This window comes from Xenopus laevis, chromosome 8L, assembly GCF_017654675.1.
Source record: "Xenopus laevis strain J_2021 chromosome 8L, Xenopus_laevis_v10.1, whole genome shotgun sequence".
In the NCBI taxonomy this organism is placed as follows: Eukaryota; Metazoa; Chordata; class Amphibia; order Anura; family Pipidae; genus Xenopus; species Xenopus laevis.
In genome coordinates, this window is record NC_054385.1 from 121,750,091 (window position 1) to 121,768,420 (window position 18,330).

At 38.1% G+C, this 18,330-nt stretch overlaps 2 protein-coding genes across 2 annotated transcripts in view; both read left to right on the forward strand.

Moving 5' to 3' along the window:
• The window catches only part of XB5762037.L (uncharacterized XB5762037 L homeolog), a gene marked incomplete at its 5' end in the record, with an annotated part of 583,381 nt that overhangs the window by 141,731 nt on the left and 423,320 nt on the right, over window positions 1-18,330 (forward strand).
• LOC121397341 lies at window positions 11,819-18,322 on the forward strand. Its single transcript, XM_041573977.1, has 5 exons — window positions 11,819-12,514; window positions 13,144-13,449; window positions 14,723-15,043; window positions 17,567-18,147; window positions 18,230-18,322. Exons 1-5 carry the CDS (start codon window positions 11,896-11,898, stop codon window positions 18,320-18,322), a joined length of 1,920 nt encoding a protein of 639 aa, XP_041429911.1. The 5' UTR covers window positions 11,819-11,895.

Genomic DNA, 18,330 nt, shown 5'->3' on the forward strand with positions numbered 1-18,330 from the left:
GACTATATGAAACCAGGTTAGAAGAGTTTTTCTTCTGTAAATCTATACCTTAAGGTGAATAATCTTGGAACATTGTGTAACCCTCTCAGATAGATTCTTTTAACAATTGTTCACATCGTGGTAAACAAATCTGAAGGGAAAAAAGCTCCTCAAGGAGTAATTTATCATTTGGTATGGGTGCAAAGTTGAGGAGACTATTGCCTGACCACCAATTACCTAGTCAAGCTTAAAAATAAAAACGTTCACCCAAAATTAATTGTGATGCAAATTGTGGTGTCATATTTATATTTATTACATGAGCAAATGGTGCAATTGCATGCACAATGCCACTATGCCCATGTTATAAGCATTATATATGGCTATAATTGTGGGGAAGGAACTGAGGAAAAATTACCTTCTTATCTGAACTTGAGTGGGGAATTTTTCCTAGACAACCTCCATGTCAGTACTTTTCATACTGACATAGAGTTTATCTAGGAAAGAAGATCATGGTAAGTATGAGACAATCTTTCCCTAGACAACCTCCATGTCAGTACGTTAAGAACCGACATGGAGTTTGTCTAGGAAAGGAAGATCACAGTAAGTATGAAACAATCTTTCCTTTCTCTGTACAAATAGAATTCGATTATCCAGGTTCAAACACAATGGGGCAAATTCACTAAAGGGCAAATTTTCACCAGCAAAGGTTCTGCCACACATCGCACCACTTCTTCAGGTGCAAATTCACTACGACTTTGCTAATTCATTAAAATACGAAGTTGCGTCTCTGCAGCCGAACACTGGCAAAGTTTTCGCTAGCATTAATTTATCATTATCATTGCATAGCGAACTAGCGTTCATTTCTGCCTTGCAAAACTTCATTAGTACTCTTACACTACTCTTACACTTAGGTCAATTTGAATAGAGCGGGTACATATAGGTCATATATATGTCTTTATTAGATGTTAGTGCAAATGCTTGAAGTGGCCACTTATTATTACACATGTCCAAGGAAGCATAATGAATACAAAAGAGATCCTCTAATGTCCAAGACATGAGCCCACCCTAAAACAAATGTGACATGCCCCTCAAATTGTTGGAATAAAAATGTTAACACAAAAATCTTTCATAGTTAGAAGTTTTGAAGGCAATCCCACTTTAAAATATGAAAAAATACCAGCATTTTTTAGAACTTTTATGACTTTTCGGCATACAGGAGATGATGTCATTGACATAAGACTGGGGAGGATGTAGCTTCATAGTATCAGTTCACCAGGTCTAAGCTGGTGAAGGAAACTCTGGCAAAAGTGGTCATGTAATGTAAAATTAGAACTTTAGTGAATTTGCGGAGTAACAGTCGTTCACCTGAGTGAAAATTTGCCTGGGGATAGGGTAAATACTGCGCTATCGATGGTCTCTTTTGCTAGCGAATTGTCCTCCACGCTCTCCCTGTGAATGGCCACTTCGCCACTTTAGTAAATCTTCCCCAATATCTCTGAACTTGACGTACCTTATTCTGCACAATAAGGTTAAAAAAGGAGCCCTGATAACTATTGGATTGCCTGTTCTCGAGCAGGCATTTGTCCATTGATCTCAAGCAACCAGCAATGGCCAATGAGTTCTCACTGTGGACAAAGCACTTTTGAAATAAATATTATTATTGATAATTAACATATAATCACTAATAAATATATTTAAAATATGTTCTGTTTGTAATTACAGAATCTATACCAACACCAGTGATAGAAGTAACTTTTGATGAGAATTCCACTGATGTTTGTCATCTTCATTGTTCTGTCCCATCAAACTCGACAAAGCTGTCTTACAGTTGGGTCTACAGAGATAATGGCACTGACATACTATATGCAAATGGAAACACCATCAGTATATCACTAAGAAATATGTCATTAGGGGCAGAATTTTTCTGCTTGGTACAGAATCCTGCTCACAGGAACATTGTGTCATTACTTTTAAAGTCACTTGGTGAGAGACAAACAGATGTAAGAAAAGAGATACAAACAGAGACACAAACAAAGGTACAAACAGAAATATCTCCAGGAATACAAACAGAAATACGATCAGAGATACAAAGAGAGATTCAATCAAAGATACAAACGGGTATACAAAGCAAGATACGACCAGAGATGCAAACAGAGCTTTCTCCAGGGATAAGAACAGAGGTACAAACAGAGATACAAACAGAGCTACGACCAAAGATAAAAACAGAGATACGAACAAAGATACAAACAGAGCTCAAACCAGAGCTCAAACCAGAGATACAAACAGAGCTACGACCAAATATAAAAACAGAGATACAACCAAAGATACAAAAAGAGATTCGACCACGGATGCAAACGGAGCTACAACCAGACATACGAACAGAGATACAAACAGACATAAAGCCAGACATACAAACAGAGGCAAAGATTAAAGGTTTGTATGTATGCGGGTGGAGCAATCCCAACACTAGCAAACTGTTAAAATACTAACTTTAAATAAATAAGAAGTCATTAGGATTGATTTTAAACTCACATAAGCTATTGTAGTGTTTGTAAGTGTATTTTTACAGGGAAGCAGAATATGCATTGTATCCCAGCCTTAGAGAATATAATGTTCCAAGAAAGTCCAGAATATCATATTACAGTACATCAGTCTGTTTAGAGTCATGTGGTGAGACACAACAAAGGTAAAATGTGGGGGAAAACTAACTACATATTTGAATAGTGAGTTTATTACGCATCATATCCAGTCATCAACGGGTATGTGCAATATTTCATGCCCTAATCAGCTCTAAGAATGTCACATTACTCTTCAATCGCTTAATGCCTTCTTCTGCACAATGTAGCGATTACCATCTGTGAATCCCATTCAGAGTAGATAGGTATTTTCAGGTGGTCTGTTGCCACAGGGAGTGCAATTTCCTATGGAAGACAAAGCATCATATGTGTCATTAGTGCTGATACTTCAAGTTGCAAGTTCCCTTGCAATCTGTTTCTCTTCTTGTACGCGTGTGATTGAAAGGTTAACTCCATCTGGATTCATGTAATACTTTTCCCAAACACATGACATTTGATTTTGCATACTGTATTGTACTTGCTTGTAGCTGGGGGCAATAAACAACTCATACTCGAAGATGCCATGGTGAATAGAGTATATATTTTTTATTTTTAGTATGTCTTTGAGAAGTTCTGTCATAAACATTACAAATTGGTTATATACCCTACATGAAGGGGCCCATTTACTAGGGGCCCGTTCAAGTGAAGGAATAGAGGGAAAAAAGTTTGAATTTCGAATGGTCGAATATGGCTACTTCGACCATCAAATGGGCTACTTCGACCTTTCGACGATTCGAACTAAAAATCGTTCGACTATTCGACCATTTGATAGTCGAAGTACTGTCTCTTTAAAAAATTCTTCGACCCCCCTAGTTCGCCACCTAAAACCTACCAAGGCCAATGTTAGCCTATGGGGAAGGTCCCCATAGGCTTCCTAACAATTTCCTGATTGAAGGAATATCCTTTGATCGATGGATTAAAATCTTTCGAATCGTTTGTTTCGAAGGATTTAATCGTTCGATCGTAGGAATTGCGGTAAATCCTTCGACTTCGATATTCGAAGTCGAAGGATTTTACTTCGAAGGTCGAATATCGAGGGTTAATCAACCCTCGATATTCGACCCTAGGTAAATGTGCCCCCTAGTGTACTCTTTGCCAGTGCTATTTGATACATGGGGCTCAGCATAAAGTCAGCTATAAAATTTCAGGTGGCAGATGGACCTGAATCACTTCCATGCTTTACCCAGCTTCTTAAAATCTAAGTCACACAATAGTTGAGTTTAAAGGGGTTGTTCACCTTCCTAAATCTTTTATTCATTTCAGTTGTTTTTAGGATGTTCACCAGAAATTAAGATTTTTCAGTTGCTTTCCATTTTTTATTTTTTTACTATATTTTTCATAAAGTTGAATGTTGAAGGTTTTTCAGTTGGGAAGCTCAGTGATCCAGGTGCAGATTCTGGACTGTTACAATATACATTAGTTGATACATTTCTCAGCAGCATCTGTGGAATATTAGCAACTATTGTATATTCTATCAATTTAATGAAACTCAAGAGGGGCACATATACTACAGTGTGAATTTTCTCTTCACCTAACTTTACCAAAGTTTGCCTCACTTCGCTAGGTGTATTTCCACAACAAATCTCCATATTTGCTAAATATCGTAAGTTTGCTATCACTTTTGCAAGAGAAATGTGGTGAATTTTCTCCTGGCAAAAATTCTCTGCAAAAATTTGCCAGTGGCTGGTCTATCTTTATAATGGGAGTTCACCAGCCTGAACCTGGTGAAACAAACTTTAGTGATAACGGTAGCGCTCACACTTTAATATATTACCGGAATTTCGCTAGAGAATCTCAAAAATTCACTGGCGAAATGGTGCAATAATGAAACTTTACACTTCAATATTAGAAAAATGGTCACAAAATAAAATAGAAATTGGAAAATATCTAAAACAAAGTCTTTATTTCTGGTTAACTATTTCAAACCAATTGAACTGAAAAAAGTGTTGAAAGGTGAAAAACCACTTAAAAAAATTCTTGCAAGTAACTCCTACTTAGCTTTTAGATATTTAAGGGTCACCAATTCACCACTTAAAGGCCATCTTAGGCTTCTTATCTCTTTCCTGAGCAGAGCAACATCATAAAACTTCTCCATTTTTCTTTTGAAAGTTTATGGCTTTGAGTGTACACTTACAGGAACTAATGACAGGTGGCACTGTTGTTACAAAATCATTTTATTGTAATTTGATAAAAACTTACATAGTTCTGAACAGCTTTGGACTAGAGACTCCTGGGCCCACTGGGGCTACAATTTGAATGTCCCCATTGCAACCTCAGGGCTTCCCCTCCCAGTGTCCATCTTCCCCCTCCCCTGCCCATGAAATGCCACATACCATATACCTACTTCCTGTTCTTATATGGCTGTGGATGGGCAGATGTAAACAGACGAGGGAGCATTGGCAGCATCCCCTACGAGTGGGTCTGGGCTGGTGGCTGATAAAGGCTACAGCCTGTTTTTTTCTGTTATCCTGCCAGCCCAGAAACTGAAAAATTAAATAATTTATGTAAATTGCAGATTAACTTTTAATGTAACTTAGATATTGATATTATGAGACAATATGACCCTGGCTTTTATTTTATTCTCTATATTTTGAATTTTAAATAGTTTGTTGTAACAATATGCCCTTTATTCTTTCACCAAAAAAAATTCCAATCCAAGGGACTAGGGTCCGATAACAAATGCCCTCTCTGCCCAACCTGAAGATGAACCCTTAAAATAGGAAGGTGGGAGTCAGTACTGATTATTCCCTAATTCTTTGTGTTTGTAGCAGGAGGAGACATTCAGGTGATTGGCCGTGCAGGGGAGACTGTCACAATGCAGTGCCCTCTGAATCTACCAACAAGAATCTCATGGATGTATGATGATAATGGGGAGAAAGTACTCCTGGCTGAATACAGACACAAGAAGTTTGTCAGAGTGAATAACAACTACTTCATAAATCGCCTGGAAGGATCTAACAGTGGAACCGGATTGCGGATCAGAGAGCTGAAAATGGAGGATAGTGGAGTCTTCACTGCTCACATTACTGTCAATGGAAGTGTTATAGACATTAGTTATATTCTCACTGTGTTGGGTAAGTAAGTGTGTGTATGTGTAAGTGCACATGGGTGTGAGAGTTATTGCTGGTCAGATCACATAGACTTGTATGGAGGAACTGAATTCATTGTTAAACAGCATATTAAATATAATTTATTATTCAATGTATCTAAACACTAACAGACTGTAGCTACAGTTAGGTGGCAACTTATTAAAATTTAAATGCAAGTTTTTGCAGAGATTTATGAAATATTTTGTATTCACATATTCCACACTTACATTTTTGAGGTTTATCAATTGTAACAATCTTGAAAGCTTGAATATAAATATTCGGCAATTAAAACCTTCTATAGAAGTTAATGGGATGAGTATTCAATATAATTTATTTTTCAACATTTCTTAGATTTCTATAGACTCATTGAAAATAAATATAACAATTACTTTTTGCTGCAGTTGAGGTTTTTTTCTCGATGACATGTGACTGTTTCCCAAATCGATTTTCTAAATATGATAGCGATTGAAAAGAAAAAGGTGATTGTGTGAAAAAAGTTGAATCACAATTACTCTTTTATAAAAAAACATTTGAATCAAATCCATAAATGGAACTCCCTGCTAAACAGACAACTGCATATGACAATGTTTAAATCAGTAACATTCTAATCTGATTCAATTGTTGTTTTAAGAATACAATAACTGTTTAAATACTTTGACTGTTCGGTGAATGTGAAAAGAAGCTCATACAAGAGTCACATTTTTGAGGATAAATAATTAATGTTTGGTAAGACTCATAAGCAATATATTTAATGAGCACGTTTATGATCTAAGTTCAGTTTATTCTGGTAATTGGTTGGTGGACATTGGTATGTTAAGACAATTAGCAGTCACTCTTTATTTTTGTCTGTGGTTTTTGAATTAGTTATGGTTTTTTTGTGCTTCTCCGATGTATCTGCTTGCTAAGGCCAAACTTACATTAGCAACCAGACTGTTGTTTGAAAGTTCGGAAGATGAACAGGAGAAGATCTGAAAAGAAAGTAAGTGATAAAACAATAACAATCCAGCCTCAGAAAGAATTTGCAATTTTGCTTTCTGGTTTAAAGGGCTGATGATGCAAACAAACAAAAAGCATTATAATTTTTTGGAGAGAGGAGAAACAGTTCAGAAAACCACAAATCGTCACAAAACATCACTCTTTATATTATACTACCTTACAATGAATTAATTTTATGTTAATTTGATTTTATTATTTATTTATTATTAATATGTATTTTTAGAGTGCCAACATATTGTGCAGCGCTGTAAAATCAATTTGCTTATACATTGAAATCACATGAATTACATACATGAGTTACATACATACAACAGCAATCTCGTTTAAGGATCCGCACAAACACATACTATATGCTGTATGTTCAAATTTATTTAAAATACACCACTGTATCAACGTTTCGAGGGGATTTAACATCCCTTAATTATCAATCCTCCTGATGAAGGGAGGTTAAATCCCCGAAACGTTAATACAGTGGTGTATTTGAAATAAATTTGAACATACTGCATATAAATAGTGTGTGTGGGGATCCTTAAACGTGATTGCTGTTGCTGAGAGCCCTTGCCGGGTCGATGGATGACCAGAACCACCATTGCAGTGAGGTAAACGGCGGTGGATCAATTAAAACTTTACATACTTAACAAACAGTACCAGTACAAAAGGTGAGGAAGGCCCTGTGCAAAAGAGATTACAATCAAAAGGGAATGGAATGAGACAGAAGGTAAGGGAGTGGGCAATATCAGAAATAAGCAGGTGAGAGATGTAGCATATGGTATTGCATTTGGTAGCTAAACAGAGTGAATGTAGGCTTCTCAGAATAAGTGTGTTTTTAGAGATCTTTTTAAAGCAGAAAGGTTGGGAGAAAGTTGGACAGACTGTGGGAGAGAATTTCAGAGGAGGGGTGCAGCCCTTGCAAAATCTTGAATGTAACTTAAATAATAAGTAGTGATGGGCGACTTTATTCGGCAGGCGCGAATCCGCGTAAAATTTTCACCGCTGGTGAATAAATTTGCGAAATTGCCGCAAAGATTTGCCGGTGAAAATTACATTTTAAAATTAATTTCACACCGGCGACAATTCTGGCGCCGGCAACAATTCTAGGCGACCATTGACTTTAATGGGCGTCAGAATTTTCACCAGCGTCTGAATTGTTGCCGGCATCAAAAACACAAATTTTTTGCCATTTCGCGAATTTCGCGGGAAATTCGTGAATTTTTCAGCAAAGCGAAATGGGAGAAATTCGCCCATCACTAATAATAAGAAGGTGTTCAGGGGCCCAAGACAAATACTCTCTCTCTGTCTCACCCCATAAATGATCGATACAATGGGAAGCTGAGTATTATTGCTGATCATTCCCTACATCTTTATGTTTGTAGGAAGAGGAGACATCATTGTACAGGTGACTGGTCGTGTAGGGGAGACTGTCACACTGCCAACCTCTCTGAATCTGGCAACTTCCATTGAAAGAATCACATGGATATTTCATGACAAAGGGAGGAAAATACACCTGGCTGAATTCAGAAACCACAACTTTATCAGAGGGAATAAGAATTATTTCCACAACCGCCTTGAAAAAACTAATCATGGAACTGCATTACAGATCAGAGAGCTGAGAATGGAGGATAGTGGCATCTTCACTGCACACATTCATATTAATGGAAAAAAGAATGACATTTCTTATATTCTCACTGTGTTCGGTAAGGAAGTGTGTAAGTGTATGTACATGAAGTTGTGAGAGTTATTACAGCTCAGAGCAGACCGACTTGTATAGAGGACCTGAGTTTATTGTTACACAGAGAATGACACAAGCCATTATAGTCAAAACAGACCAATAGCACATGCATTTTCTTTGACGGACATTTTGTGATGCAATGTGTTACATAACAATTTCCTTTGACAGACTTTGATACACACCATCAGACGTTAGGTCTATGAAGATTCTCATTTATTCAGGTCACGATATACTGTACTGATCAGTTTCTAGTAAAATTAAGTCAGAGGCAACTGGACATTTAGAGTTTTTCTTGAAAATGTTTCACCACTCATCCAAGTGGCTTCTTCAGTTCAACTGAAGTGCAGGGGAATTCCCTACCACGTTTTCAAGTAAAACTGTAAATGTCCAGTTGCCTTTGACTTAATTCTACTAGATGCTGCATATCAGACTTTAGATACAATTTTTAAAACTATAAAATAAATCCTTCATCTACTGTAGCAAACTTCACACTGGCAATTTTTTTCAGGTAGGTCCCTCTAAAGTACTTGTAAAATGTAATCATGTCTCCTCACAGATGACTTCTCTTCAGTGAAAAAAACCCCAACCTTGACAGTCTACCCTTGCAGTTTTACTAGTTTAGTTGCATGTCTATATTGTCTGCAGCTCATTAATATGCTTCTTAAGGACTGGAGCCCAAAACAGCACTGCATACTCAAGTTCAAGCCTTACAAGGGACCTATAAAGAGGCAAAATTATGTTTTCTTCCCTTGAGTCAATGCTCTTTTTTATGCAAGACAGAACTTTATTTGCTTTAGTGACCACAGAATGACACTACCTAGAGTTACACAGCTTGTTATCCACAACAATACCAGAATTAAAACCAGCCACTCCACATAATTCAGCAATTCTAGCACAATGGTAGGCAAGCTGTTAAGTAGCATTCAGGTTTCTGTAGCATATTACTTCTAAGTGTCTGAACAAATATTGTCATTTTCAGTACCAAGGCAAGTAATGACAGTGCTCCATGCAGTTTGCTGAGCATGCACATTGACACCAAGCCCATGTTATAATGTAGGGGTCCCCAACCACCGGGCCGTGGCCCAGAACCGGGCCGCGGACAGTCCTGAACTGGGCCACCGAAAAATGAACGCAGTGTGCCGAATTGGACGCCGGAATGCCCGAATTGGATGCCGACCCCCTCCGACAACCTCCCCAACCCTCTCTGACCCCATAAACCATAGACTTTAGCTTCAGTTTATAAAACAGGCACTATAAATAAACTCCTCCATCGCCTCAAACTTTCAGGCAGATGATGGGAATCTCTTGAATAATAGAGTCGTTTTTGACCATCGATTATAGCATTTTTACATAAAGTTGCTGTAATACTGGATGTACCTGCTACTATAGGTCTTCCAGAAGAATTATTACGACCATATTCAAGTATTTTGGAATTTAGGGAAAAAAGATATGGTTATGTTACCATGGCATCCATGCTACAGAGTTCTTGTGGGGTCACTTTTTAATACTTTATATCTTTATCTCCAAACATCCACCTTTTGATGAAGTATTTTGGAAGTAATCTATCATGAATCCCATGTTTTAAAGGAGAAGGAAAGCTCCAAGACAGTTTATTGCCAATAGAATAGCCACAACAGTGCAAGCTAGAACGCTATATTTATTCTGCAGAATGCTTTACCATACCTGAGTAAACAGCTCTAGACAGTGGGGCTCATTTATTAAAGCAGCGCAGCGCATAAGTGGACGCAAAAGGTTGTCTGCGCCATCACAAGCGTGATCGCTAATATATTTGCGTGATATTGCGCATAACACAGAGCTTTTGCGATGGTTTTGTTTATGCGCATTGCGCAAAAGATTGGGCATTTATGTCGCAAACAATGCCGTGGTTGTTAGGGGCGTGGCTGTGGGCGTGGCTACAATGCGCTTGCACTGCGGCCGTCGCAGATTTGCGTCTGTATATGTGCAAAACTGCACCCGGGCAACAGCACCACAATTTTTACGCCTGCCTCTTCGTGGCGTAATAGTAACGCTCTTCAAAATGCGCATTCCTGCCCAGCTGCGCTAGTATATTCAAGATGAACAACCCTTGTAAAGTGCATATTAACCACGCCTTCCACCCAACATGTTTATATTGACCAAGGTTCCTTTAAGGGTATCAGGTAGGCTAAACACCTTTGCAACCAAACAAATATTAGCACAGAAACAAATGCAGATGCGTCTAAGTGAACGCAATATGCGCAATATGTGACGCAACTAATTAAAGCAGCGCATTCATACATGAGCACAACTAATCCTTACCTTTGCGGTATCTTCCTGTGCGCACAATTTATTATAAGCACTGCGACAGCTGATACGCAGTTTCACACGTCGCACCTGTCTTGTGTCTACATTAGCGCACAAATCGCACTGTTAAGGTATCGTGCGCTACATTATTAAATACTCGCATGCGCTGGGCAAATGTCTGGCCACTGCGCTCTTTTTAGCGCTGCGCTGCGTTAATAAATGAGCCCCACTGTCTCTGTTTGTTTAGGATAGAAGCTGCCATATATGCTTGGTGTGACATCACTTCCTGCCTGAGTCTCTCCCTGCTTACTAACAGCTCTGAGCTCAGATTACAGTAGGGATGGGAGGAGGGAGGGGGAGAGGAGCAAACTGAGCATGCTCAAGGCCGTGCCCTGGAGGTTTAAGCTGAAAACAGGAAGTGTGATACAGAAGCCCATGAGTACACAATAAAAGCAAAGAAATGTGCTGTTTCTTTTGACAGAGGACTCAGAGCAGCATTACTTTGAGGGTTTACTGGTGTATTTATATAGACCTTTCTGATAAAGCTTACTTAATTTTAGCCTTTCCTTCTCCTTTAAGAACAGAAATTGTACTAATTTGGTATGGGTACAAAGTTGAGGAGACTAGTGCTTGGCCACCAATTACCCAGCCAAACTTAAAAATAAATTTTGCCCAAAAAATTAATTGTAATGTAATGCAAATTGTGGTGTCATATTTATATTTATTATGTGAGCAAATGGTGCAATTGTGTACACATTGCCGCTATACACAAGTAATAAGCAGCAAAATGTTCACATGTGCAATTTTTCATTTTATTCTTGCACTGTAGAAGCACTCTGCTTTCATAGAAAAGTGCTAGAGCACCGCTTAGTAACTGTGCACATACCGGGGATAATGCCTATATTTATTGAAGTTGAGTGGGGCATTTTTCCTAGACAACCTCCATGTCAGTACGTTAAGAACTGATATGAAGTTCATCTAGGAAAGGAAGATTACATTTGTACACTGTGTTTTTACTGTGGACAAAGAACTAATAAAATGAATATTATTATTGATAATAAACATATCATATAATAAATCTATTTAAAAATATGATCTGTTTATAATTACAGAATCAATACCAACACCAGTGATAGAAGTGACTTTTGCTGAGAATTCCACTGATCTCTGCCATCTTCATTGTTCTGTCCCATCAAACTCAACAATGCTGTCTTACAGTTGGGTCTACAGAGATAATGGCACTGACATACTATATGCAAATGGCAGCACCATCAGTATATCACTAAGGAACATGTCATTAGGGGCAGAATTTTTCTGCTTGGTACAAAATCCTGCTCACAGGAACATTGTGTCAGTACTTTTAAAGTCACTTGGTGGGAGACAAACAGAGGTACAGAAAGAGATACAAACAGAGATACAACCAAAGGTACAAACAGAGATACCACCAGGGATACATACAGAAATACGATCAGAGATTCAAACAGAGATTCGATCAAAGATAAAAACAGGGTTACAAAGAGAGATACAACCAGAGATGCAAACAGAGCTACATTCAGGGATACGAACAGAGGTACAAACAGAGATACAAACAGAGCTACAACCAAAGATAAAAGCAGAGATACGACCCGAGATACGAACAAAGCTACAACCAGAGATACAAACAGACATACAAACAGAGCTACGACCAAATATAAAAACAGAGATACAACCAAAGATACAAAAAGAGATTCGACCATGGATACAAACGGAGCTACAACCAGACATACGAACAGAGATACAAACAGACATAAAGCCAAACATACAAACAAAGGCAAAGATTAAAGGTTTGTATGGGGGGTGGAGCAATCACAGCACTAACAAACTGTTAAAATACTGAGTTTAAATAAATAATAAGTCATTAGGATTGATTTTGAACACTACTGTAGTGTTTGTAAGTGTATTTTTACAAGGAAGCAGAATGTACATTGTATTCCAGCCTGAGAGAATATATGCAATATTGCATGTTCCAATAATGTCATGAATATCATATTACAGTACATCAGTCTGTTTAGAGCCATGTGGTGAGACACAACAAAGTTAAAATGTGGGGTTAGCAGGCCCATACAGGCTAGGGCTTGTTTTTTTTCTGGTATCCCACCGGCCCAGTTCGACCCTGGCTCTGAAACTGAAAAATCAAATAATTAATGTAAATTGCAAATTACCTTTAAATATAACTTAGATATAGATATGATGGGACAATATGGCCCTGGCTTTTATTTTATTCTCTATTTTTTTTAATTAGTTAATAGTTTGTTGTAACAATATGCCCTTTATTCTTTCACCAAAAATAAATTCCAATCCAAAGACTAGGACTCTGATAGCAAATGCCCTCACTGCCCAACCCGAAGATGAACCCTTCAAATAGGAAGGTGGGAGTCAGTACTGATTATTCCCTAATTCTTTGTGTTTGTAGCAGGAGGAGACATTCAGGTGATTGGCCGTGCAGGGGAGACTGTCACACTGCAGTGCCCTCTGAATCTACCAACAAGAATCTCATGGATGTATGATGACAATGGGGACAAAGTACTCCTGGCTGAATACAGACACAAGAAGTTTATCAGAGGGAATAACAACTACTTCATGAACCGCCTGGAAGGATCTAACAGTGGATCCGGATTGCGGATCAAAGAGGTGAAAATGGAAGATAGTGGAGTCTTCACTGCTCACATTACTGTCAATGGAAGTGTTATAGACATTAGTTATATTCTCACTGTGTTGGGTAAGTAAGTGTGTGTATGTGTAAGTGCACAAGGGTGTGAGAGTTATTGCTGGTCAGATCACCTAGACTTGTATGGAGGAACTGAATTCATTGTTAATCAGCATATTAAATATAATTTATAATTGAATGTTTCTAAACACTAACAGACTGTAGCTCTACGGTTAGGGGGCAACTTATTACAATTTAAATGCAAGTTTTTGGCGAGATTTGTGAAATAATACAATAACTGTGTTAAATAGCTCACCCTGTTTGGTGAATGCGAAAAGCAGCTCATACAAGAGTCCCATTTATGAGGAGAAACAATTAATTTTTGGTAAGATGCATAAGCAAATATCTTTAATTTTTTTTTGTAATTGTTGGTGGACATTGGTATGTTAAGACAATTTGCACTCACTCTTTATTTTTGTCTGTGGTTTTTGAATTAGTGAATTTTTTTTGTGTTTTTGTGATTCTCCATCGTATCTGGTTGCTAAGGCCCAACTTACATTAGCAACCAGACTGTTGGTGGAAGTTTGGAAGATGAACAGGAGAAGGTCTGAAAAGAAAGTTAGTGATAAAACAATAACAATCCAGCCTCAGAAAGAATTTGCAAATCTGCTGGTGATGAAGGGCTGATGATGCAAACAAACAAACAAAAAGCATTATGATTTTTTGGACAGAGGAGAAACATTTCAGAAAACCACAAATTTTCACAAATCACTCACACACATCACTCTTTATATTATACTACCATACTAAGAATACATTTTACGTTTATTTGACTTTATTATTTATTTATAATTACCATTTATTTTTAGAGCTACAACATATTTCGCAGATCTGTAAAATGAATGTGTTTATACAAAGAAATAACATGAATTACATACATAGAACATACAGAATTACATACATAACAATGAGGGCTGATACAAAAGGTGAGGAGGGCCCTGTGCAAAAGAGCTTACAATCAAAAGGGGAAGGGAATGAGACACAAGGTGAGGCAGTGGGCAAAATCAAAAATAAGCAGGTGAGAGATATAGCACATGGTATTGTGTTTGGTAGCTAAACAGAGTGAGGGTAGGCTTCTCTAAATGAGTGTGTTTTAAGAGATCTTTTGAAAACAGAAAGGTTGGGAGAAGGTCGGACAGACTGTGGGAGAGAATTCAAGAGGAGGGGTGCAGCCCTTGCAAAGTTTTGAATGCAACTTATAATAATAATGTGTCCAGGGACCCAAGACAAATACTCTCTCTGTGAGTGTCAGTGCTGATCATTCCCTGCATCTCTGTGTTTGTAGGAAGAGGAGACATCATTGTACAGGTAACTGGTCGTTTAGGAGAGACTGTCACTCTGCCAACCTCTCTGAATCTGGCAACTTCCATTGAAAGAATCACATGGATATTTCATGACAAAGGGAAAAAAATACACCTGGCTGAATTCAGACACCACAAGTTTATCAGAGGGAATAAGAATTATTTCAACAACCGCCTTGAAAAAACTAATCATGGAACTGCATTACAGATCAGAGAGCTGAGAATGGAGGATAGTGGCATCTTCACTGCACATATTCATATTAATGGAAAAAAGAACGACATTTCTTATATTCTCGCTGTGTTCGGTAAGTAAGTGTGTGTTTGTGCGTATGTGTATGTACATGAGGGAGTGAGAGTTGTTACATATCAGAGAAGACAGACTTGTATGGAGGAACTGAATTTATTGTTACACAGAGAATGACACAAACCATTAGTTGGAAAACCAGTATTATAGTCAAAACAGACCAACATGCATTTAGTTGATGGAAATTTTGTGATGCAATGTGTTAGCTACAGTTTTTAAAACTATAAACTATAAAATAAATCCATCATCTAATGTAGTAGCATATACTGTAAATTAGCTGTAAGTCTAGATGTACTTGCTACTGTAGGTCTTCTAGGAGGATCATTATGATCACTGCGTATTTTGGGGTTCAGGTAAAAATAAGACATTTTTGGGTATGTTACTATAACACCCAGGCTGAAAAGTAGGATTTCCAATTCTTACATGCACTGAAGAAAGTGTTAAAGGGATTTTGCTAACTACTACTACTTTTGAGGTTGCCATTGAAGCATTTATAGAGGACTTGTGAGCAAAATGTAGTAGTCGGCCCAGTATCTCATTTCAAGGTTGGTGTAGGTAAGGGGAACCTGCTATAGAAGTAATTGACAGTTATAATGGTCTCAGAATATATCAAATAACAAACAAGGCTTTTCTTCTGCAAATTACCACTTTGTGGTGCAGTTACAAATTGAGTTGCATAGTTAAGTATGGTTGAAAAAAGATTGAAGTCCCTCCAAATGAACCCCAGTGCATATATATACAAACGCTCATACTGACCTATCTATACACTCACATATATAAATTATATTTGCCATTGCCAATATCTGTATATTTAAGTATAACAATAGCCTATATTATTATTGTTGTTCAATAAATCATCAACCATTTAATGTATTAATAGAATCAGCCATCATAAAATAACCAGGCAGGGCATTCCACAAACTCACTGTTCTCACTGTGAAAAAGCACCTACACTACTTCAAATTAAAGATCTGCTTCTCTAATCTAAGGGAATGGCCTCTAAGATCTAAGATCCCTCTAATGTACTTGTAAAGAGTAATAATGTCTCCTCACAGATGACTTTTCTCCAGAGAAAACAACCCCAACATTGACAGTCTACCCTCCCAGTTTTTCTAGTCTAGTTGCACTTAGTCTCTGCATTCTCTCCAGCTCATTAATATGCTTCTTAAAGTCTGGAGCCCAAAAATGCACTGCATACTCAAGTTTAGGGATGTAGCGAACCGCCGAGTATGTGTTCGCGAACGCCGTTCGCGAACACCGGCAAAAAATGCGAATGCGAACTTCGAACATCCGAAAATCGTTCGATTCGAACGATCGAAGGATTTTAATCGTTCGATCGAACGATTTTCGTTCGAATCGAACGAAAATCGTTCGATTTTACCGATCGAATGGTCGAATGGTCGAACGATTTTGACGCGAACGCCTATTGGCGAACAGCGGCGGACACGAACAGTCGAAGTTCGCGCGAACTAGTTCGCCGGCGAACAGTTCGCTACATCCCTACTCAAGTTGAAGCCTTTTAAATGATGTTTTCTTCCCTTGCGTTAACGGCATTTTTTATGCAAGACGGCACTTTGCTGCAGTAGTTACAGAATGACACTGCCTAGAGTTACACAGCTTGTTACCCTTAAAAATACCCAATCCTCCTCAATTAAAAGAACAGTAACACCAAAGAATGAAACTGTTTTAAAGTAATTAATATATTATATACTGTAACCCTGCACTGGTAAATCTGACCTGTTTGCTTCAGAAACTTTATTATAGTTTATACAGTATAAATAAGTTGAAAGACAAGTGCCTGGCTACCAAGTACCCAGCCAAGCTTGGAACTGGCTCCCTACACATAATTCAGCAATTCTAGCACAATGGTAGGCAAGCTGTTTAGTAGCATACAGGTTTCTGTGGCATATTCCTTCTAAGTGTGTGAACAAATATTGTAATTTTCAGTACCAATTCACGAATTGTGGGTAAGGCAGGTGTTAATGACAGGGCTTCATGGAGTTTGCTGAGCATACACATTGACACCATGCCCATGTTATAAGGAGCTTTATGAATAACAGTTTCAAAAAGTGTGCAGGTTTTCCATTTGCTCTAAGCAGCAGTTTGGAGAATTCAGCCTTTGAAGAAAAATATTGCAGCAAGGCCTATCAATTCTTAAGGGGATTGATGGCTATATCTGCAGGAAAATAACTTTAGAATTTATCTGAATTTTAATGGGGCATTTTATCTGAATAAATGAGATAAGATAATCCAGGTTCAAACACAACGTGTAAATACTGTAGGTAGTTTAGCATCCTGCACTATACTATATGTCAATGATTGATTTTTTTGGACCATATCACTAAACTTGATACCCTGTGTTCTGCACAATTCCATTAATAGAGGAGCTCTGCTCACAATTGGATTGGCTATGCCCGAATAGGCCCACTATTCATCTCAAGCAACCAGCAATGTCCAAGAAGTACTCATTGTGGGCAATGAACTATTGATATAGAAAAATTCTGTGACCTGTTTTTACTTGCAGAACCTATACCAACGCCAGTGATAGACGTGACATCTGATGACATTTCCATTCATGTCCGTCATCTTCATTGTTCTGTCCCATCAAACTCAACAAAGCTCTCATATAGTTGGATCTACAGAGACAATGGTACCGATGTACTATATGCAAATGGCAGCACCACCAGTGTATCACTGAAGAATATGACATCAGGGGCAGAATTTATCTGCTTGGTACAAAATCCAGCGTACATGAGCAATGTGTCAGTTCTTTTAAAGTCACATGGTGGGAGGCGAACAGAGATACAAAAAGAGATAGAACCAGAGATAAATCTGAAGATGCAACCAGCAAGGATACAAACAGAGATACGGCCAGAGATACAAACAGAGATACGACCAGGGATACAAACAGAGATGCGACCTGAGATACAAACTGATATGCCAGCAACGATACATACAGTTATACGACCAGGGATGCAAACAGAGATGCCACCAATCATACAAACAGAGATACAACCAGCGATACAAACAAAGATGCCACCAAAGATACAAACAGAGATACACCCTGAGATACAAACAGACTTACAAACAGGGATACAAACAGAGGTACGACCAAGAATACAAACAGAGATACAAACAGAAATACAACCTAAGATCAAGACAGAAATGCTACCAAAGATACAAACAGAGATACAACCAGGGATTCAAACAGAGATACAACCAGGGATTAAAACAGAGATACAACCAGGGATTCAAACAGAGATACAACCAGAGATGCTAACAGAGATA